This window comes from Sebastes fasciatus, chromosome 17, assembly GCF_043250625.1.
Source record: "Sebastes fasciatus isolate fSebFas1 chromosome 17, fSebFas1.pri, whole genome shotgun sequence".
Lineage (NCBI taxonomy): Eukaryota > Metazoa > Chordata > Actinopteri > Perciformes > Sebastidae > Sebastes > Sebastes fasciatus.
In genome coordinates this window covers 18,050,374-18,073,124 of record NC_133811.1, presented here as the reverse complement: position 1 = coordinate 18,073,124, position 22,751 = coordinate 18,050,374, and the positions used below count along the sequence as shown (strand labels likewise).

Here is a 22,751-nt window from a genome sequence, read left to right as displayed (position 1 = left end):
AGGTAAATGTAAATACTGGTACATAAATTAAGTCTGCTACTATATATATATATATATATATGTTATATCTGTAACTGTAGGTAAATATAATATGTAAATACTGGTACATAAATTGTCTGCTACTATATATATATATATTTTATATCTGTAACTAGGTAAATATAATATGTAAATACTGGTACATAAATTGTCTGCTACCATATATATATATATATATATATATATGTTATATCTGTAACTGTAGGTAAATATAATATGTAAATACTGGTACATAAATTAAGTCTGCTACTGTGGTGTACGAACACCTTTTGGCGCCAAACGTCGCGTTCCGTCCGGTCCTCTTGCGCACGTCCCTTCAGTCAGTAGGAATAAACAGTCGGTACTTCCGCAGTAATAGTTTATTAAAGACTCCTCTGTGTCCTCTGAACTGGATAAACATGAACGAACCAGCAGGTTAGACCCAGTACATTTAAATGGAACGATCAGTTACTCTAGAGGAAAATGTAAACTGACTTTAAGATACCTACAATAATAAACCATGTAGCTGAGAGACGGTTATTTATAACGGTACTCTCTGTCATCCAGCTAGCTGTTGTTAGCTCTGTAGCTATGGAGCTAATGCTCAAGCTAACCTTTACAACGCTGTTGACAGCATTGTAACGTTAGTAAATACAGAATAGAAAGACAGGGGCTACATGTTTTGTATCTTCCTTTATAGCTGGCTAATCACTCAAATATTACAGTTAAATAAGTGTCATTTAATTGTATTTGTAATGTACCTATATAGGCCAACCTGAAGATACACATTACAGCTAACACTTGCTTATAGTCCAGGGGTCAGCAACCTTTACAATCAAAAGAGATATTTTAGGCAAAAAAATAAATAAAAAATCTGTCTGGATCCGCAAAACATTTGATCATTGTGTTGAGAGTAATACAGTTTATAGTCTAAGTATATAGTATATAAGTCTAATACAGTGATGGCCAAATTGCAAATGTACTACAGATTATTAGGGTCACTTTGAGGGAAAAAACATCTGAGATTTCCAGAATAAAGTCATAATATTACGAGAAAGAAGTCATGACTTTACGAGAGAAAAAAAGTCATAAGTTTACAAGAAAAATAGTCATTATATTACGAGAATAAAGTCATAACTTTACGAGGGAAAAAGGCGTAATATTACGAGAATAAAGTCATAATATTATGAGAACAAAGTCGTAATTGTACGAGAATAAAGTCGTAATATTAAGCGAATAAAGTCGTAATATTGCGAGAAAAAAAGTCATAATATTACGAGAATAAAGTCATAAGTTTACGAGAAAAAAAGTCGTAATATTACGAGAATAAAGTCATAATATTATGAGAACAAAGTCGTAATAGTACGAGAATAAAGTCGTAATATTGCGAGAAAAAAAGTAGGAATATTACGAGAATCAAGTCATAAGTTTACGAGAAAAATAGTCGTAATATTACGAGAACAAAGTCATAACTTTCCGAGAAAAAAATCTTAATATTACGAGAATAAAGTCATAACTTTACGAGAAAAATAGTCGTAATATTACGAGGGGAAAAAAGGCATAACTTTACGGAGAAAAAAATCGTAATATTACGAGAATAAAGTCATAACTTTACGAGAAAAAAAGAAAATAACATAAAATTACTACTTTATAATATTATGACTTTATTCTCATAATACTATGACTTTTTTCTCTTAAATTTATGGCTTTATTCTCATATTACGAATTTTTTTTATCGTAACTTCTGACTTTATTCTCAAAAACAAAAAAAATTTAAAATCCACAGGGAGCCACTAGAGAGGCGCTTAAGAGCAGCATGTGGCCCCCGGAGCCGCAAGTTGCTGACCCCTGTTGTAGGCAAAGTGGTTCATGATGGGATTGAAAACTTTTCACTTATCTAACAATCTTTTTATTTAACAGGATTCAACATTGAGGACTTGATTAATGCTACACCACTGAAAGGAGGTAAAGTTGCACAAACTAAGTACAAATTAAACTAATATTGAAAACCCCAAAACAAGGCTGATACATTTGTACGCCTTGCTGTCAGGTGGAGAAATGCAGGAGCCCAAAGTTGAACAGATGATGGGCAAATTAAGGAGGTTGCAACAAGGTAGGGATTGACTGACTTTAATTTATCACGTTTTTTGCTAGTTGCTATTAAATCTTATATTTTTAATTCTCATATGCACATTGCATGTCGTATTTTAAACAGCTCAAAGTAAATTGACATGGAGGGTATAGGTCTCTTCAGACCCAATAGCGACATCTTTCAGACAAATAGGAGATGAGTTTTGTTTTCTTCTAGTTTCGAATTGACACACCTCCACTTCCTTTGTATGTTGTAACTTTTTTCAACATTTCATCATTTGGATTGCGTTGGTAAACTATGCAGAAGTCCTCACATCATGAGTCCAACTGCTTCAGCACTGCTCCCAGTAGACCACTTACACACCAAAAACAATAACAATAACAATAACCTGATATTTTCAGGTGTAATTTCATTTCATTCTCACTGTGCATTATCATTTCCCACTGTAGTACAATTTTGTTAATAGTCTGTTTATTGTCAATACTGTATATACTGCTCTTATTTTTATACTTCCTTCTATTTAAATGGTTCATTTTGTTACACTTTGTTTAGCTCTTTTTTTACTGTGTTAGCTAATGCATCTTGTTTTTTGCACTATCCCCTTTGCTGCTGTACACTGCAAATGTCCCCACTGCGGGACTAATAAAGGAATATCTTTTTTTATCTTATCTTATCTTATTACCTTTTTCAATCTACTGTAAAGCATTTCGGTAAAGCAAAGAGTACAAAGTGAAGTCAGAGAAGTCACTGCCGCGTCTTTCCGCCTTCGTGTTTATTGCGCTCGTCTCGGCGTTGTGGTACGGTTTTTTAAATAAAACTGTCGTATTAAGAGATTATTAATAAGAGTCCTGTAATTATACTACCGTATTCGCTATTCTGTACAAGTCAGCGCGAATTTAAACGTCAAACGTAGCGAGAGCATTGTGTAGATTACATCTTGACATGTTTGTTAGTCTTTGTGAACCTACACTTCCGCTTCCGGTGGTTAAATTGCGCTGTGTTTTTCTTTAATTACATCAATACCAGTTAGAAATGAGCACTAGATCGCGTGTAGCGGTGTCCTATAGAGGTAAACTGATTGTATAATGTGAAAAAAACTTCGACATGGAGGTCTGATTATCGATAAAAAGCTTTGTTTATGTGCACCAATGAGAAGGCAGTATGTGCTGTGTGTATGCTAATGAACACGTGTTTCCTTTTAGGTTTAACCGAAAGAATAGCATATAGAGCAAAATAATCTTTAAACGAATATTGTAAGGATCCGAGTTTAAGCAAAACACATTTAACTACATGTAACAAGTAAAAGTTGAATATTATTAAGAATTTAACACCGTGAGTGAGACAGCTGTGTGTGCTGATCATTATGGTTCTGACATCATTGAGCCAGTATCTTCAGTGAGGTACATCCTTACCTGTTACTCCCTACCAAGGAGTATCAGAACATGATGAATGGAGACTCATGAGATATGATTAATATCTCCAGCTTGTAGGGAACGCAACACCCTACAAGACTCATTCTGACCTACTATGTTAATATAAAATAAAAAATAATCTGAGTTGTAGAAACTGCACTTTAGGATTGATGTGGTTTAGCAAGCAAAGAAATATGCAACAGTGCAATACCATGTCATGTCTCACGGGTTGCTATGTGACCCTATAACTGTCAAATATTCACAATACAACAATTATAGCAGTTGTCATGTTTAAATTACACTATGTTTTATCCAAGGTAAAAGAGCCCTGAAAGAAGAAATAAAGGACATCAAATCAGTCAGTGACTCTTTGCAGAAAGAGCTGGCAATTTGTAAGACCCAAAATCATTAATAATAAATGTACATCAGAACATGATGAATGGAGACTCATGAGATATGATTAATATCCCCATCTTGTAGGGAACAGCAACACCCTACAAAACCATTCTGACCTACTATGTTAATATAAAAAAAAAAAATCAAGAATGAATTTTGAACTGAAGAAATTGTATTTTTGGATTGATGTGAGCGAGGAGCGTACATGGACTGTCGTTTAGAAATGTACACAGACTTTATTGTGTGTCCTATAGAGGTAAACTGAGTGTATAATGTGACAAACCTTTAACATGGAGGTCTGATTATCGATAGAAAGCTTTGTGAATGTGCACCAATGAGAAGGCAGTATGTGCTGTGTGTATGCTAATGAACACGTGTTAATTTTAGGTTTAACCGAAACAATAGCATATGGAGCAAAAAGTGTTGTAAGGATCCGAGTTTAAACAAAACACATTTAACTACATGTAACAAGTGAAAGTTGAACACTATTATGAATTTAACACCGTGAGTGAGACAGCTGTGTGTACTGATCATAATAGTTCTGACATCATTGAGCCAGTATCTTCAGTGAGGTACATCCTTATCTGTTACTCCCTACCAAGGAGTATCAGAACATGATGAATGGAAACTCATGAGATATGATTAATATCTCCATCTTGTAGGGAACAGCAACACCCTACAAGACTCATTCTGACCTACTATGTTAATATAAAAAATAAATTAAAAATGAATCTGTATTGTAGAAACTGTACTTTTGGATTGATGTGGTGTAACAAGTAAAGAAATATGCAACAGTGCAATGCCATGTCTTCTCTCAGGTGTTGCTATGTGACCCTATAGCTGTCAAATATTTACACTGCAATAATTATAGCAGTTGTCATGTTTAAATTACACTGTGTTTTATTCAAGGTAAAAGAGCCCTGGAAGAAGAAATGAAGGACATCAAATCAGTCAGTGACTCTTTGCAGAAAGAGCTGGCAACTTGTAAGACCCAAAATCATCAATAATAATTGTATTTAATCCACATACAATGTACTTATTGTACCTGTTGCTGAGATGTAGTCAAAGACTTACTAAAGGAGATAATAACTGTATTTGCTATCCTCTAGACAACCATTTATGTTATGTACTATATATAATGTTACTCTTGTATATTATTACCAGGCATTGTTGTTGTTTTTACAGTACAAACTGAAGCTTACCAACTGGAAGGAATCCATAAAGAAAAAGAAGGTACACACACAAACAATTGTACGCGTATGAATGATTCTAGTCCAATAAGTATGAAGATTTGATGCCATGCAGGGTTAATGTTTTTTGTTGACTGTGTCTAGAAACAAATTTATTACAAAAATATAATAAATATGAATCAGCTGATGAGCTGTGATGTCTTTCCTCCAGAGTTGTGCAGGAAGCTGCAGTTCCAGTGTGAGGAGTCTGAGCAGGACTCTGTCAGGTAAGATCTGCACTAATATGATACAAAATATTAAGTCTTCAGCTGTAAGGAGTGTGCTTGAAGTGACACATGGACATTTTTCCTTCTCCATATTGCGAGACCTCAATTATGTGTTTGTGATATGTAACACTAGATGGCAGCAACTTACCAGAATCCTGGATATTTTTTCCTTGTGTCAAATTTGACCTGTATTTAATATTTACTATGACATATTTGATTAGTTTTCTTCAGTCCTTCTATTTGTACTGTATATTAAGACATTGTTCATGTCTTGCCTAATATCCTATTTATATATTGATATAATTTTTAAACTTTTAAAATAATAAGAATCAACATTATTTGACAAGTATCAAGGAATTTGACTCCAGTGTATCAATGTACCGTTTTAATGATACACTTTTATTCAGTGGCATATATTGACTAGGCTCACCTCCACCAAGATGGATTTAAGATATTCAAATGAAGACATCTACTGTGTCTTACTTTACACATTATCAAAAGCCCTAAGGAAGACGTTGTGTAGCATCGAGGCTTTTGAGTTTTATACCTCTGTGGCTCTTTGTTTTTCATGTCAACTTTTCACTTTTTTAATGTTATGTTTGTTTGTATTGTTTACTGTCATTGTTATATTTAATCTAATCCCCATATGCAAGTATAATATGTAAGCACATTTCATGTATGCGGTGATAATAGACTGCATTTAAATACAGTGTGATTGATTGTAGCATTCTTAAGTAGTCATGGCTGTGACGCATTTTTTGTGTACTGTCACAGGATCATGTGATGATGATATCCAGTATCACACACAGCAGGTTTACATTGCAATAGACTTGTTCTTAAGGGCACATTACCTGTAGATTTACTGTATATGTATATGGGATCAAGTGTTAATGTAATGTTATATGAGGAATATGCTGCAGTCTGTGATGTAATTCCTGAACAACACGTCAAAGTTGTGTGACAATTTTCAAACCTTGTGCCAAGTCTACTTTGCACACTGAAAGTTGAGGTGAAATGACGGCACTGGTGGAAATATTTTATATTTCTAGATATGTTTATATCTTGTACTGAGTGATGAATCCTGTGTTTTTTGCAGGCAGTTAAATCAGAACAAGAAAAATGAGGAGCTGCTGGAACAGTACAGATGTGAAATTCAGGAATTCAAGCTTAAACACCGGAAGCAGAGGTACCTATTAAAAGTGCTATGATTACAAAATATACATATATATATATATATATATATACATATCAAATGTCATTATGAATGTCATATAAATTGACTAAAGTCCGCCTTGTTTTGCAGGATGAAGTTTGAAAACCAACTTCATCAACTGATAGAGCAGCATAAGAATCTGCACTCTGTCTTTGTAAGTTTGTCTATTTTACATAAAAATGAGTTGGACATCTATATCGACATCTCTAAAACAGAATGATGAAAATGTGACTTGTTGTTGGTATTGTTAATGACTGTTAACCTTCAAATTGTTACTTAGACTCCAGAAAGGCTCCCAGATGAAATAGAGAGTGCTGAGAATAGAAGAAGTCAGCTGTTATCAGCTGGTAAGTACCCTCTCATAATGTATGCCCATTCTTCTGCAAGCAGTAAAACATTAATATGGTGTTTCTTTTCCATGTCCAACCCATTTGATCTCATCTTGTTCTGTGATTCCAACAGAACAAATGAAGTTGGCTCAGCTGCAGCGCCTCGATGAGGAGCTACAAGAGATGGAGAAACAGAAGCAGCCAGCGGCAACAGCTGCAGAGACTCAGGAGGAGTAAAACTGCCTGTTTGTTGGGTAGTTTTAAAGAATCAGAGGTAATAGTCTCTTGTTTTCTTCCCGGTTAGATGCACTATGATCAGTTCTTATCAGGTGAAAACCTTATATCTCACACTTCTAGGTTTCATCAGTCCAAGGGTTGCAGGATTCTGCCAAACCCACACAACAAAAAACTAAAACTTCAGTTAAACATAAAAAAGAACAGAAAATTTGTTGACTTGTCGATTTATACCAGCGACAGCCAAGTAAAATGTTTGCCTGCCAAACTGTTTATTCCTGTGTCCTTGGCTACTTTTCTCTAAGTACTTGTGTTTTTATACGAATTGTTCTGTGAGGCATTGGCTTATGTTGATGTATTCATGAAACCTGTAACTGGTAAATGGTGTTTTTCAGACACCAGCAGTAGTATCCCCTATGGTACAATGTTCATCTTACTTAAATATTGTCCATTGATATAATATAAAGGTGTTCATATATTTAAAAATATAAAGTTTTTAACATGACATTGTTTTCAAATGGGGTTATTTTATGAATGAAAACAGTACAACCATTCACCACAATATACACACACATTGTATATATATGTTCACACAGCCACATTCAATTTCAGTTTTAAAGAGATTTAATAAAAGACTTTTTTTGCAGTATTTCAAATACAATGTAATACTATCTGAGGTTTTTAAAAACAACAACATATTGACCCTGTGCAACTGATTTCCCCTAACTTAATGCCATTTACTTTTTACAGCCAAGACCACAAATTTGCATATTAATTAAAAATGAACACAAGGCACTTTGATGGTACAGTGAGGGTGATCATTATTATCTAATTTGTTGTTTATATGCAAATTTATTTATTTAGGAAAAAACCCTTGAGATGTGTCATCTCATTTTTGACGGGGTCCTCGATTATTAATAAGCTCTTTTATTTATATAAATATGTACAATATAATCCCGCAGAGAAAACAGTGTAACCCCTGAAGTGTCCATATGGCAATCGAGCCTCCGATCTTTTGATGTACTGTAAAAGTCGAGCTCTAGAGCAGCCTGAGAACTGTACCTTGTAACTAAATCTTTGGTTTACTAGTGTTTACAGACCAACAAAAGGAGTTAGCAGCAGGGCGTAGGTCTCAGACGTTAAGTGACTTATGTAAGGAGACGTGGCTCCACTCCAGTACTGCAAAATGTAGCTGTTCTCTTCCTTTCCTTTATAGGTTGATGACTGATTTAATTTAAAAGTCAAAAGATAAGAAACAGGAGCACGTTTTTGAGTTGTTTTTTTTACAGTAATTCACAGCAACTGTAGTGCTTTACGTTTTTATTTACATTGCATACGACAAAAAACTAGCACACTTAGATGTTCTAACCATGAAAGCCTGTAGGCCCCTGTGTGAATAATTATTTGTCATCTTCAACCCTGAGAAGTGGGTCCACGGCTTAATAGAAAGGTACATAACGCTCTCTTGTGAGGGTAAAGTTCACTACAAGCTCTACGTTCTGCCTCAACATTAGAATTAGACATTTAAAACACATTTTCTCACTTTCTGATTTTGTCTAATTTTTTTGTTTTCTATAATCTCACATATTTGCCCTTAAATTTTCACCCTTCATCAATTCTTCATCTCATTTTCACATCTTTGCTCTCTGGTCTGGGTTATTAATAGTCCTAGCGTTGGTAATGCCCTTGGTGGGACATTGGCACACGGTGAATCAGCAAGGACACTTTCTCCCTTTTATTTTCAATCAAGTCCAGCTACACACACACTTGCAGAAGCACACAACACTGGTATTGTACACACGCAGTCATATTCCGCCATGTTTTTGAACTTGCATTGATCTATTTTCTTATCCCTCAGGTGCAATATGTACTATCTTTCTTTTATCCTCTCTAACTCCCTCAGTCACGTTCATACAAGTTCAGTTACAGGTACATTACCCTACCTTTTTTCTGTTAGGTGAAACATTAGCCCATGCAGCCAGTATGCAAGTAGAGTCACTCTTCTTTCTCTCAGTCACCATATAAGGTCAAAGTAGTACCAGGTCTTGGCACACGGGCACATTCCAAACCCAATGACTTTTAGTTTGTTTTCAGAATTTGTATATATTTATATCGTCTTTTCAAGTTTTATTACTTTGTGTGAAAATCCAGGAAAGGCTGAAGTGTTGAGCCACAGAGGTACTTTGATAGTGGCGTTGGCACATATGGGCAATGGGTCTCTTTGATCGTCTTGCATAAATAGTTTCCATATAAAAGGTGGCTCCTCCATGTCTCGTTATCCCAGGCTATTCCCCATCTGTTAACAGAACGACAGAGATAACAGTAAATGCAACAGTGTATGAACTCCCACCCATTTCCGTCTGCCCTTTCCCTCCTTCTCCTCTCTACTGTCAGTATCACGAGGGACACTCCTAAGAATGTCCTGCTTATCTTAAAGACTCTTAAATTTAGCCAGTATACCAGTAAAGGTAAAACCACATTAAGTAGTATTTAATATAGAATAATAATAACAATCATATAGTTGTACTAGTGTACTTCTATTGTGTATACTATATATATATATATGTATATATATATATATATAAATCAATGAACAATAGCTTGTCCACCAACATTTATTTACACAAAAGCAAACACTATGTCAAACAATCTCAAAACTACTTTCAATTATACAAACAACATAATTATGTTTGTAATTATGTATAATTACAATGTATAAAAAATATATATAATTAAAAACACAATTGTTTATGTACATTTCAAAGACTTATTTCCACTTTCAAACTGATAGAACAAATTAAAAATCTAAATTTCGTAATACTTAAACATGTTTTTAAAACATATCTGATCATTTTTATGGCTCAGAAATTTGCAAAGACATTGTTCTTTCACATTTTACAAGTGTGCTGTATACTGCTGCATCTGATTTACTCAAACAATACAGGATTTATATTTTAAACAGCTGTTTTTTGTATTGTAATTTAATCCAACCCCCTGATTCCACTAATACATGTCTTTACTACTCAAATTTGTTTATATCTCTTTTCCATCCACGCTGCACACATCATCCTTGCAGTTATAGACTACCTCAAAGCGGCTGTAGACCTTCTTCTCCTTCCTCAAACTCTCTATCCTCTTCAGTAATCCCTCTCGCTCCTGGACGTTGCCCACCGGATGCAGGAATCGACTCTTTTTTATGGAGTTTTGTCTCTCCAGCCCCTTCTCCCCGCCGTCACCCCCTCCGGTTTCTTCTCGCTCCAGTCGGTTCTTCTGGCTGTTGGCCGAGATCTGCTCTAGGATGACTTTGGTGTCATCTCTTAGGTTGCTATTGTACAGAACAGAGCTGCCCGGGGTCTGGTATCGAGATGGGCCTGATGTGCCGATGGATGCCTTGTGATTGGCTGTAGTTTGGTCAGTAGTGGAAGAGCCTTTATCTTTAGTTGATGAACTCAGCTTTTTGCTTGAATCTTCAGTGATCTCTCTGACCGTGCTCATGCCCCTATCTTCTCCTGAAGATTTCTTTTCTTTATCTTTGGGCCCCAGGAATCCCTTTAGCCTCTGAGTCTGCTTCTTCAAGAAGTCGAGTGTCTTACCCTCACCCTTTCCCTCACCGAGTGTGTTGATGGATGTAGTAGATCCCATAAACTTGTCATCTCGTGGCAGAGTTGAGGAACTATGAGAGCGACTCTTTTTCAGTTCACTCTTCTCTGCATCTGTAGCGTCCGTGGTCAGATACTCTTCACCAGAGGAGATGCGACGAGGATTCAAGGATTTGAGCTTCAACGGATCCTTCCTGAAGATCTTAGGTGAAGGAAGGGGCTTTAGAGACCTGAAGATATCCCTTTTTTGACCCTCTGACGCATTTTCCTCTTTATGAGGTGGAGTTGTCTCGGAAGACCTCACGTGGCTCACAGAAGTCTTGGTAGCGACTATGGGTGGTTTTGAGGAACTGAATGAAGATCTGCGACTGAGCTCTGCCAGTTTTGCAGAGATGTCTGTCTTCTTTAGTTCAGGTTCTGCTGAACTAACAGAGACTGTCCTTGGAGTTATTGACATTTTTACGGGAGGTTTATCAGAAAGGTCTGGCTTCTTCTCAGCAGGCTCTGGGGCTTTTAACGATGACTCTGTCCCCATTTTTGAGGCTTTCCTCTTGGCAGCCAGGTCTTTGAAATACTGCAGTCTATTAGCTGGGTCATTCATGTTCATAGATAATGATGATGTGACAGTTGATGTTGTCTTTAACTCTTCCTCTTTTGCTTTAATCTCCTCTTTCAATCGAAACTCCTTTTCCTCTTGCTGTCGCTGTTTCTCCTTCTCCCGTTCTTTCTCTTTCTCCCCGTCTCTCTCCTTCTCCCTTTCTTTCTCCCTCTCCCGCTCTTTCTCCTTCCACCGTTCTCTCTCCATCTCCCGTTCTTTTTCCTTCTCCCGTTCTTTCTCTTTCTCCTGTTCTTTCTCCCTTTCTTTCTCCTTCTCCTTTTCCTCAGCCTTCTTTCTCCACTCAAAAGGCTCAAATGACCTCCTCTTCTCGAGGATCTGGGCCACAATCGAGGAAGTGCGCACTGAGTCTAACTCCTCGTCTGTGTCTGTGGCTTGTTTGAGGCCCAGGCTACCACTGTGCATCTCTGCCTTGGAAGACGAGAATATGAGCGAGGAACGCAGACGTGAGCTACGTTGAAGGAGTGGGTTAATACGTGAACGGAATGATTCGTGTTTGGACAGGAAGAGGTCTGTATTCTCTTTCATTTCTGCATCCATCTCCCTCGCTGCACCCCTCTCTGGCTCACTCTCCCTTTCCTTCTCAGCCTCCCTCCCTTGCAGATCCTTGGTTGTTGTTGGAGCAGAGTCTTTCATGTCGCTCTCAGGTAAGATGGGCTTTCCAAAACGCGGTCTTGTGATATCTGGTCTGGGTTTGGGGAGGACAGTCGGTTGATCCCTTATTCCAAAGCGGTGAGCTGAATTTTCAGTGGCAGTTGGCTGCTGAGATGGGGGAGGATCTTCAAATGCATCAGGCCCCAAAGGTTGAGTCAGACCTTCTTCTCCACCGTCCTCACAAGTGCTAAGATAGGATTCGATTCTCCAACTCCTCATGCCTTGCCTAGCATCTGGATCTTCATCAGGCTCTTGATCAGATTGTTTGCCATACTTTTTCTTTTCTGGTGGGTGGAGCTGCGTGGGTGAGCTCTGGCAGGCATACGCCTGACCTACGGTTGGCCTCTTATTGGTGAAATCTCCTCCGTACCTCCCAGCTAATGGAGGTGCCTGGTGCCCCTCAGGTCCTTTCAAGTCCTCAGATGAAAAGTAGTCTCTGCCATAATTTCCTGGTGGAGGCTCCAGATCTGAGCGATAGTTTGAATCTGAAAGCTGGTCAATGGAGAGTTGTGAAGAACGACCTCGAAGTCTGTCGTATTGTCCGTGTCCAGAACCCGGCCCAGGCCCTTCAGTGTAGAAATGGCTACTTTGCATCTGCTCCCTGTAAAGAAAATACAGTGGTTCTTAATTATTTGATTATAAATTTGTTATGTGTAAAGAAAGACATGTAGTCACATGGTGATACATATAATGATTCTGAATAATTTAGATTCAAAACAGTTGTAGGTATTAAAGGGTTTAACTACCTCTGGAAGTCTGTCTCATCCAGATTATTCATGACTCTGTGCTTCATGTATTGCTTCGACGATGTGTAGTTTTCCTGGGTTCCCTCTGCATAGCTGTGCCTCTTAAAGGAACTGGTACTCAACTCCATTTGCCTGGAAACTATGGACCTCCCCTGCTCCATGAACGACTGCTGCAGACGAAACTGCTGCTGGGAATACTTTCCTATTGTAATTCCTGCCGCGGGTTCGATTGTGTGACGAAATGGATCGGTCCTTCGGAAAGGAAGTCCAAGGTTGCGATCAGGCTCTCCATAGGGGAAGCCAGAGGCAATCTCAGGCTGCCTGCGGAAACCTATGGGGTTACGCAAAGACTGGGTCCTCTTCAGACCAAACTGGCTGCCTAAGTAACTGCTGGTGCTGCTGTGGTCAGAGAGAGCAAGTGCTCCACTGGATGGGTCAATCACTAGAGGCTCTGACTGAGCAAACAGAATGCGAAACTCTTCATCAAAGGTGGCAACCAGCTCCCCGAGGAAGAGGTGGGCGATGCAGCGGTGGATCTTCTCATAGGACCACATGAAACTGAAAGAAAATATGAAAGCAAAGTGGAGGCAATTAAAGTACTTGCATTTACAGAATGAATGGCAAGAGAGCCTTGAGAGTTTAATGAAAACGTATTTACTACAATTAAATGGCTCACCTGTAGTTACCACTGAGCACAGCTCTGCTGTCAGCCAGTAGGAAACGATCTTTCACCTGCCCCTTAAATGATTTCCCCGTACGGGAATAATAGGTTATCCCTGCCACAGTCCGGACACGTACCATCTGTAAAACCAAATTGAATCATGTTATGGACACATGCAAGCCTTAGTGGAAATTATAAAGAAGTAAAAAACACAATAAATGCCAAAACAAAAAAAGCCAACTGTTAGCCCAGTCTTTTGAGCAAATGTAATGAAAAGGCAAACTCACAGGATGTTGGTCCAAGTTGACTTTGCACTGTAAGACCATAGAGACAAAGTAATGGGCGTCCTGCTCATCCAGTAGAATGTAAACGGGAACATGGCGTGATGCTGCATCCAAGAGGTCCGCAAAAATGTCAACATCTGTGAACTTGTCCATCACCACAGCAATAACCTGAAGCAGAAGCACAAACACAAGAAAACTAGTCAAGATTCGGTCAGTATATCATGGTCTTTATGAGTCTAGTTTTATAATAATAGGTCATTTAAAATTGCAACACCTGAACATTTACATAATTTGAAGGAACTTTGGCAGTGGCGGCTGTTCATTGTGTTTATCAGCGAAAAAGAAGATAAAGCATAGAGCATTAGGCTCTCAAAAAAGGACTGTACATAATAAAAATGTACGTGTTTATGGTACTTTTGACAGGATTGCGTAAAGGTTTCTCCTGATAGTGTGATAATTAAGTAGGACGCTAAGACTAATTTGTGTACTAACGTTGCTCAATAGATATGAAAAAAGAATACTGAATTTTAATATTGCAAATATTGTGCACAAATTAATGGAGTTTGATATTTCTCACTCAACTGCATTGGGTCACAAAAAATACCAAGCCTATTTCAGGTCCTATAATGACTACATTTATATTGTACAATAACACCTGGCTCTCAACCAAATAACTGAGACAAAATGGGCATTTAACTACGGTCAGTGTACCAGCAATACAATGTACGTTAATCTCTAGTAAATTTACATAGTAAACACGGTATAGAAAGATTAATGACTCCTATCTTAAAACCTGTCCGTCTTCTATGTGCATATTGAAACAAACACAGGAGAGTCACACTTGTACATTTTGTCACAGTAAAAGAGACATGTACTCTCTAAACACAAACACAGAAATGACGGCCGGATAACAACACAGCGCACCACACCACTTGCTCGTGACATTTGGCGTGTTAATTATATTTTGAATTCAGCCAAAGGCAAGCTAGTTAGAAATTAATCTGAAAGGGAGTGGTGGCATAGTTTGGCAGTGGCAGATAAAAAGTAAGATTAAACTAACAATAAGGTAGCATAACCCACACATACACTCGTCACTAGCAGCCCTTTATCTCAACATCTGGATTTGTACCGTACATACTGATAAGACAGAGAAAGAGGATAAAAGTGGTAAGAAATACTGTTAATTTATTACATCATAGGTGTTTCCCACCCATCCACTTTTAGATAAGCTATGAAAAAGTACGGTATGTGCCTAAAAACAAAAGTAGTACATTTGTTCTTGTACACTGAATAAGTTGGAATTTATGAACGTGGAATTCTTTGATCTCATCTTCAGATGCCTTTTTTTTCTCGGAAACACCAGCTGAGAGCAAACCAGATATGCAAGTTTAACTCTCCCTCCTATCCCTCCCTTTTACTTACTTGGCGTGCATTCTTGATGAGTCTCCTGGCCTGCTCCTTGATGCTTGGCATGTCTGGGTCGGATGGGTTGACTAGAGTGGTGACCTCCGTGGGCCCCATGAAGCTTTGCTGTGGGATCGGCCAGCCCAGGTCCAGCCCCGGGGCGGCCAGGTCGGACTGCACCGGCCAGTAGGTGTCGGAGGAGCCATCAGCCTCCTGACCTCCATCATGGTATGTCAGCTCTGGGACGCTGGAGGACAGGTTGGGCGTCTGGATTGTGGACTTGATGAATTCAATTTCCGACTGTGCCAGGAAACCGACCACCTCTGCGCTCTGGAGGAACTCATAGTAACCCTGGTGTGAAAGGAGGCACACCCATATTCATTAAATCATAAAACCGATGTATACGTCTTATTCAATTATTATATATTTATTTGATTCACATGAGTAGAAAGGTGGAGTGTTACCTGTATGTCATTTTCTATCAGGGCATCAATAGCTAAGCGGTACTCCTCTTTGTAATGTGGGGGAAGGTAGTTTGGGTCGAGGGGGTTTTCACCAATAGATGAACTCTGGGATCGGTGCGTCATGGTTGGACAGGGCTGGGTGAGGAGAGGCGAGGGAGGAGGAATTTGAACCTGTGCAGAAAAGTCAAAAAGAAACAAAAAGGTCGGTGAAAGAGAAATGATGTTGGTAAATTAAAAAATGTGATGCACAATACTTTTATTTACAACTTAATATTTTCATTTGTTCAGACATCTGTTTCAGCCTGTTTCAGAGAAATAACATTACAGGTTTCTAAGAATCTCAGAGCAAACAGGTACACAAAACAATTATCTTGTCTTCAATTACCACTCCTCCATATACAATACTCATTATTCAACTAAATATTCCTCAGAGTGGTGAGAGGAAGAACACGTTGTGTCAGGATACACAAAAAGACAGATTACCTATAACCTCTTACACAAAGAGTCTATTGTTGTTGAGTCAAAACCCTGTGCAGTTAGTTTGACGAGTACACCTTTCATATTAACACACCTTTACCGGCACACAATACCAAATCACACGCTTATACTCCGGCAAACGTTAACAGTTGTGACAGATTTTAATTTTTTCCCCAGCCGAGGGCCACGTTTGTAAGTTTACATTGCAAATTAATGCAGTTGAGGAGAGAAAGGTACAGATTCTTTAGTCGATTATTCCTTTTTGTAATGCTTTTTTCATGACGAATGACTTATTTCCAAGAAACTTATGAGCAAATCTACTGTAAACACAAGATTTAAAGTGGTGCTTTTGTGTGATTCTTTGTGGAGAAACGATTAGCCAACAAAATCGTATAAGTGTTGATCAACTTCTTCTTTCTTTGGTCGAGGAAAACCCCACATTCTTCCATGAATCATTAATAATTACATTGAGGTTGATGGTTTATTTTTATTATTAACACTTTCACTAAGCTATAAATAACCGTTCACAACTTATGTCGTATATTATAATATTTGACTGGATGACCATGAATAATAATAATAAAGAGCAATACAAAGATATAGTTTGCAACTTCCTAAGACAAAATATCTAACCCCAAAGCATCATCATTTTCCTCGTAGACTCCATTTTTATAGTTAAACTGTATAAGTTAAGATAACTTAGTTCTCACTCATGGCATTATGCACTGTGCTTAATTGCTCGTTTAACGTAATGTAACATTAGAGTCGTAATCAGCAACTAAATATCCTACTTGTGATAGCACCAATAATTAACTGAAATTCAATCTGGCTTGTGAGAAAACTGTACATAAAGGGTCTAAGAACAAAGAAAAACAACAGCATATGGATAATACAATGGGAGTAAGGGAAAGGAGAAAGTCAAGTGAGAGAAAGGGAGGTGTAAGGGAGAGGTGGGAAAGGCATTTAGAGGTGTAGAGACAGGTTCTCTCATATCTCTACTCAGTAAATCTTCATGCTGCGTCATGCTTCAAGCTGCTACTGAGACACACAAATTGATTTAGGAGAGCACGATGAGTATGCTGTTAGCTATGCCAGGACTTAAACTGACTTAATTTGAGGTAATAAAAGGAACATTGTTGATAACAATTTCTGAATGTGCGATTGTTTAAATGAAAACAAGAGGGTGGAGAAGTTTAGGATTCACTTCGCTGATCCACAGACCTTAAGAGCCCAAAAGAGACAATAAGCCACCATGAAAAAACAAGACAGATGGAAGGCAAAGACAACTAAACCGGAAAAACAGAAACCTTACAACAACAAAACACAACAAGGACGGACATAATAATAATAATAATTAGGACTGCAGCAAACGATTGTTTTCATTATTTTTCCGATTAATCAATGAATCATTTGGCCATCAAATTGCTTGTTTTGTCTGACCAACACTTTAAAACCTAAAAAAAACTTCAGTTTACTATCACATAAGAAAAAAGAAAAGCCGCAAATCCTCACAACTGAGAAGCTGAAACAAGGCAATGCGTTTTTGAATGAAAAAGTACTAGTTGATTATCAAAAAAGTTTAATTAAAGCTAGGGTTGGTAACATTTAAATTCTAATTACATCTCGACAGCAATCAATAAATCAAATGCTCTGACAAAACTAAGAAAAAAATCCGGTATCTGTCGCAGGACTGATCAATGATTGAACGGCCTACCTGCCTGTCTACCTACCTGCCTGCTCACACTCTGCCCGTGAACTCATCTGAGTCTTCCACAAGCTGCTAACTTGACAGCTGTGAGCACAAACAATAGCCATGTTCGTTGTTTACGTTCATTATGATATGTTCATATTCGTAATGATAATTTTTGGGGAGTGACTTTGGAGGGATGCCTGAAAGGACGGACTGTTCTCATTAGATTTAGGGACTTTTGGAGCTAGTGCTGATAGCTTCTTTAATTGTAAAAGAGTCGTCAACACTGGGCTGGGTTTTTTCGGTTGAATAATTTTTAAAGTCTAATGTACTCTTGCTAGTTTCTCAACATTACCTACCGTAGCTTTAACTATTAGTTCAGCTCTAATAACAAAGCTGGTTCGATCCACTTTGTTTACTGTACGTATGGCCATCATTATTTGACATCTGTGAATTATTTTGTGGTTTCTGCTTCTAAAAGATCAGATAGACGATCACTGACAAAGGTCCCAGGCTGGATTCCTACCCACAACACAGTCATGGGTTATGCACCATCAACTGAGCCAACCAGGACACCCCCTCATTGATATTTAATGTGGTCCTGACAGCTGCATACCGAATTCATCATCTGATGGTGGAGATCTGGGTTAACAGACACTAAAACAGTTCCAGTATCCAAAGTAAGCTGATTAGACTCTTTGTAAATCTAAGGAATAATTATTGTGTTCCTTCTGCACATGCTGCAATGCATGTGGTCAAAACAGGAAGTGTTTATGTCTGTGTGGATTATCACCACGGAAACGTTCAGCCTTAGGAACTACGGTTGATTGACAGCTTGGGTACATGATCAGGGTGTGTGTGCCTGGGGTCTGAGTGGGAGGGTGAGTGAGTAGGTGTTTTGTCAGGTTGTACCTGCTTAAGAGGCGTGTGTGAGATGTGTTTTCTGTGAACTTCCACATGCACTTAAAGAGATCGTGTTGATAGCAAAGGGCCCCAAGTCCTACCCCACAATCACTAGGAGAAGCTGGTTTAGTCAGAGGCCTGGTGAGTCACCGGGTAGCCCGGCCTGGCCTGGCCTAGCCTGGGGATAACTTGCAACATGCTGCTCTCTGGTGATTCATCTGCTGGCAAAATGGCTGACATCCTGTTTCCTCGCTCAGTCCGAGCCATAGAAGTTTGGCCTTTGCGGTGTGCTGTTCCCAGTTAAAAGTTCCACAGTGGGCAGGGAGGCACGTTAGACGCACATACTGCTTGCATGGAATAATTTTACTCCTGCCAAGTTTCTAAAATGTGAGAATCACAACTATTGGATGTGTTTTGTTCTTAATTTTTAAAAGAAATCTAGCAGCCTGGGGGCTTGATCTGTATACAAGTGAATTGTGCTGAGGCAGCAGTAAAGTGCATACCTGAGGACTTGTGGTAACAGACATAACTGGAGAGATGTGCACCTGCCTGTGCTCGTCATAATGTTTAAACCTCTGAAAAGCAATCTAACATGTGTGGCAACACAGTAACAGCCAAAAAAAAAGCACTGCGAGTGCTTTTCAAATTATGAAGTAGTCAGTAATAGGGGTGGAACGGTACACAGAATTCAAAGTTCGGTATGTAACTTGGTTTTGGGGTCACGGTTCGGTATGTTTTCGGTACAGCAGGGAAAACAAATACAGTATGATAATGATGAATGTGTTTTCTTTGTCACTTCTTTTATAAATGTAAACATTTAAGAGTGGCTCATTGGCCATAATTCTTACTGTAACAGTTAAGGCACTCAAATGCTGGCATATTGTCAATAAGAAAAAATAAAAAGCTTAATGCTCGTTTACACAGGGCAGGCACAACGGACTGACTCAAATGCACATTGTAGTGGGGCCCAAAATACTTTGACCATATGCTGGTATTTGTATATCAGTATTGTTTACGATCAAATGTGGTCGAATATGCAGCGGAAAATACTGCTGTTATTGCTGTTCAGTTACAAAAATAAAGAGGACCGCAACTAACGATTGTTTTCATTATTGCTAATTTTTTTGTTTACTCCAAAAAAAAAATGTCAAGAATGAAGATTGCAACTAAAATCTAAAGATATTCAGTTTCTCATCACATAACACACAGTTGAGGAGCTGAAAGTAGGTAATGTTCTGCATTTTTACTTGAAAAATTAATTGGTTGATCATCAAAATTGTCGATGACTAAGAACACCCCACCCTAGAGGAACACAGTGAACCAGTGAAAACTGGCCCTGAGGTGAATATATGAGCTTAGTGGGTGACTCAGGAGCACGGTAGCACTAAAGAGAGAGCCCCGAGGTTTGTTCACCCTCCTGACTTCTGGGTCACTGCAGAGTGAAGCAACAGAAGGAATAACACAATATAAGAAGAAGCATGGCAGACTTTCTCCGCCTTCACCTGGCTGACTGGTAGGATATTCAAACAAATACTGCTGCTTTGTTTGTTGTTATAGCAACTGCAAATATACATCAAACAGTAGATAGTGACATGATGATAGGGATCTTTCTCTCTCTCCGTTCCTCCCTTAGTTATAACGCTTTCTGTTACCCACACAAGGACGAGCCTGCTCTAAATGCAGCATTAACAAAGCCGGTTTGAAACACTAAACCACCACAGGGCAGGCAACCGACCGCAGCTCTTCAAGGCTGATAAAGCCAATATTCAGATGTGCCCAATGTTTGTTCACTAAGCGTGTGAATTCTCAGCATTCCTGCCATGAGAAGAGAGAGAGAGAAACAATACGTAAAGAGATGAGGGAGGGAACTGTTTTATCTGTCTTAACATGTAAACCAGAGAAACAAGCCTGAGGAGACGCACACTATCGAGCACAAACTATTTAATATAAAAATATTTTCCGTTTTCTCTCTCAACACGCACACACACAGCAATCTGAACACTCCTCACTAAACAAACACTACGATTGATCCGGCATACCTCTTCGGTTGATTCATTTTGTGCGAAATTTCTGTGTGAATGGAGTCAGAAACGAATACCTGAAAACAGGTTTGGAGGGATGAGCCACTAGTCTCCTGATGCTCCTGTCACGGCCTTTCAGTGCCACTGTCGGCAGATTAACCCACACAAACATAGATAAGAGCAAACACAGAGAACGACTTGTCTGTCTGTATATCATCACACTTCAGCGCGACTGTTGAATGCCACGCAGAAGACAGCTCAAGGTCAGGTGAATGTATGCTGCATGTGACGGCAAACGGCAGCACTTATCCTGTGTTTTGCATAACAGCACTGCTAGAAAAACAGGTCCACTGAGGTCCTCGTCATCTGTTCCAACTGCCTTAATGTCTGCGGTCTTCTTGAGTGGAAAACCAAGCAATAAAAGCATAAAAATGTGTCTATTTGGCTTCTTGTCTCACCCAGAAGCACGACATTGCTCGTACATGAATTACAACCTGAGACAATGCCCCCTTGTGAACACATACAATGCAAACAAAGCTATGAATGGGCTGCAGCCTTGGGCATATGGCTAGTGGGACAAGAATGAAATCTATAATAAGAAGCACACCATGTAGCGGCGTGCCACAAAAAAAAAGCTGGCACTACAAACTTTTCCCCTCAAATTATAAACACATGTTGGACTATTCCTTTCCAGTGAGTCACTTTGAATGAATCGGAGGAAAAGCCTGTAAAGGTGAATCAATACGTCTCTTGTTTCGATCAAAGCTGCAAACAAAAACTGATCTGCTATAAAGATAACACGAGAGCCCAACATGTGGGTGTCTACCTTGCTCGACACACAAGGCATGCCTCACCAATCATGTTTAAATTAGAGGGATGTCAAGTTAGCCTAATGACAGCCTTGCAATCCATACATATTGTGCAACCGAAGTGTCTCTGTCTATTCAACCGTTGTTTATCACCCTCTATCCTCACAATACAGAGCAGACAATGCTCTCTACACAGTCTGACAAAAAAAAGTGGCTGTTTTTCTCTCTGTTTCTCTAATGTCTTCAAAGGTCAGAAGAAAGAGCAAGCAGCAGTTTGTCAGTGCCAGCCAGCGTGGAGCCCTCTGTGTGCTCAGACTGTAATAATAATACTGTTCAGGTTTTGCAATGCACAGCAGCAGCAGCAGCTACCTTGATGATTAATCCTCTATAAACTTCAGGCTGCTGGTGAGGAAAGTAACCAGCATTTCACTTTTTTTTTTTTTTTAATTCCACCCACATTGATGGAGTAATGAATAGAATAGACATAACTAGGATAGAGTTAAGAGATATTAAACCAAGACAGAATAGAAAAACAGAGGATAATAAAACAGTACTTACATAGAGCAAGATAAACAAGAATATAATAAATCAGAAATAAAGTAGCCTAGCAGGATATAATTAGAATAGAGCATAGGACAGAATAGACATAACTAGTTCAAAGATAATAAAACAGGACAGAATAGAAAAGCAGAGGATTAAAAAACATCCCTTACATAGATAAACTACAATATAACAAATCAGAATAAAGTAGCCTATAGTAGGATATAATTAGAATAGAGCATAGGACTATAGACTATATGATTAAAAGATAATAAAACAGGACAGGATACAATAGAATAGAATAGATCCTCTTTACAAATGGGTATTTTGTCCCATTTTGCACTTGCAAACTTGGCTTTTCTTTCCACTCCATACCTCCTAAGTTTGCAGCAGAACTTGTCTCCTCTCTTTGTACCGACGGGTCTCTCTCTCTCTCCGTCGGTGCGTCACATTCCTCAGACCGGGCTGCAACAACTCCACCCAAACCCCCGGTGTGTGTTTACCCTTCACTGCACAACCGGTGAAAACAAGGCGACGCAGGGGGGCCTCAGGGACTCCAGGCCCGGGCTAACAGCTTCACTCTGCGGGGTGAGAACCTCCAGAGCCTCCCGCCACATCAGACACAGAGCAGCAGCAGGCTGAATGAGGAAGAGCCGGGCTGCTCCTCTGATAGGCAGGGCTTTCCCACCGGTCAGACTCCTCCTCTCTAAAACCCGTTGATCGCTCAGGAAGA

The 22,751-nt window shown here is 38.9% G+C and overlaps 2 protein-coding genes and 3 non-coding genes across 6 annotated transcripts; 4 read left to right on the top strand and 1 right to left on the bottom strand.

Moving 5' to 3' along the window:
* The first annotated feature begins 299 nt into the window (after window positions 1-299).
* On the top strand, window positions 300-7,655 carry LOC141753910 (synaptonemal complex central element protein 1). Its single transcript, XM_074612584.1, has 11 exons — window positions 300-453; window positions 1,939-1,983; window positions 2,069-2,131; window positions 4,828-4,902; window positions 5,104-5,151; window positions 5,320-5,374; window positions 6,471-6,560; window positions 6,678-6,741; window positions 6,868-6,934; window positions 7,050-7,190; window positions 7,274-7,655. Exons 1-10 carry the CDS (start codon window positions 438-440, stop codon window positions 7,151-7,153), a joined length of 627 nt encoding a protein of 208 aa, XP_074468685.1. The 5' UTR covers window positions 300-437; the 3' UTR covers window positions 7,154-7,190; window positions 7,274-7,655.
* Window positions 3,500-3,632, top strand: LOC141755075 (U8 small nucleolar RNA). Its single transcript, XR_012590784.1, has one exon. It is a non-coding gene; the product is annotated as a U8 small nucleolar RNA (small nucleolar RNA).
* Window positions 3,905-4,034, top strand: LOC141755077 (U8 small nucleolar RNA). The gene has a single exon (XR_012590786.1). It is a non-coding gene; the product is annotated as a U8 small nucleolar RNA (small nucleolar RNA).
* LOC141755076 (U8 small nucleolar RNA) lies at window positions 4,480-4,613 on the top strand. The gene has a single exon (XR_012590785.1). It is a non-coding gene; the product is annotated as a U8 small nucleolar RNA (small nucleolar RNA).
* A 101-nt stretch (window positions 7,656-7,756) lies between the features above and the next one.
* Window positions 7,757-22,683, bottom strand: fam83hb (family with sequence similarity 83 member Hb). Of its 2 annotated transcripts, XM_074612576.1 has the most exons (8): window positions 22,394-22,683; window positions 15,579-15,749; window positions 15,133-15,465; window positions 13,714-13,878; window positions 13,442-13,566; window positions 12,766-13,323; window positions 10,238-12,620; window positions 7,757-9,446 (listed from the first exon to the last, which is right to left on the bottom strand). In XM_074612576.1, exons 2-8 carry the CDS (start codon window positions 15,699-15,701, stop codon window positions 9,426-9,428), a joined length of 3,708 nt encoding a protein of 1,235 aa, XP_074468677.1. In that variant the 5' UTR covers window positions 15,702-15,749; window positions 22,394-22,683; the 3' UTR covers window positions 7,757-9,425. The 2 variants fall into 2 exon arrangements, with proteins under 2 accessions (XP_074468677.1, XP_074468676.1); XM_074612575.1 differs by lacking the exon at window positions 7,757-9,446 and having other exon boundaries at window positions 10,054-12,620.
* Window positions 22,684-22,751: the final 68 nt, after the last annotated feature.

Excerpts from the sequence above, each read along its gene's own strand:
- LOC141753910 (XM_074612584.1), top strand. Across the intron at positions 6,742-6,867 it reads AGAATCTGCACTCTGTCTTT|ACTCCAGAAAGGCTCCCAGA; the intron begins GTAAGTTTGTCT and ends ATTGTTACTTAG. Across the intron at positions 6,935-7,049 it reads AAGTCAGCTGTTATCAGCTG|AACAAATGAAGTTGGCTCAG; the intron begins GTAAGTACCCTC and ends TGATTCCAACAG.
- fam83hb (XM_074612575.1), bottom strand. The coding sequence starts at position 15,701 with ATGACGCACCGATCCCAGAGTTCATCTATTGGTGAAAACCCCCTCGAC. Across the intron at positions 13,879-15,132 it reads TCATCAAGAATGCACGCCAA|GTTATTGCTGTGGTGATGGA; the intron begins GTAAGTAAAAGG and ends CTTCTGCTTCAG. Across the intron at positions 13,324-13,441 it reads GTGCTCAGTGGTAACTACAG|TTTCATGTGGTCCTATGAGA; the intron begins GTGAGCCATTTA and ends ATTTTCTTTCAG.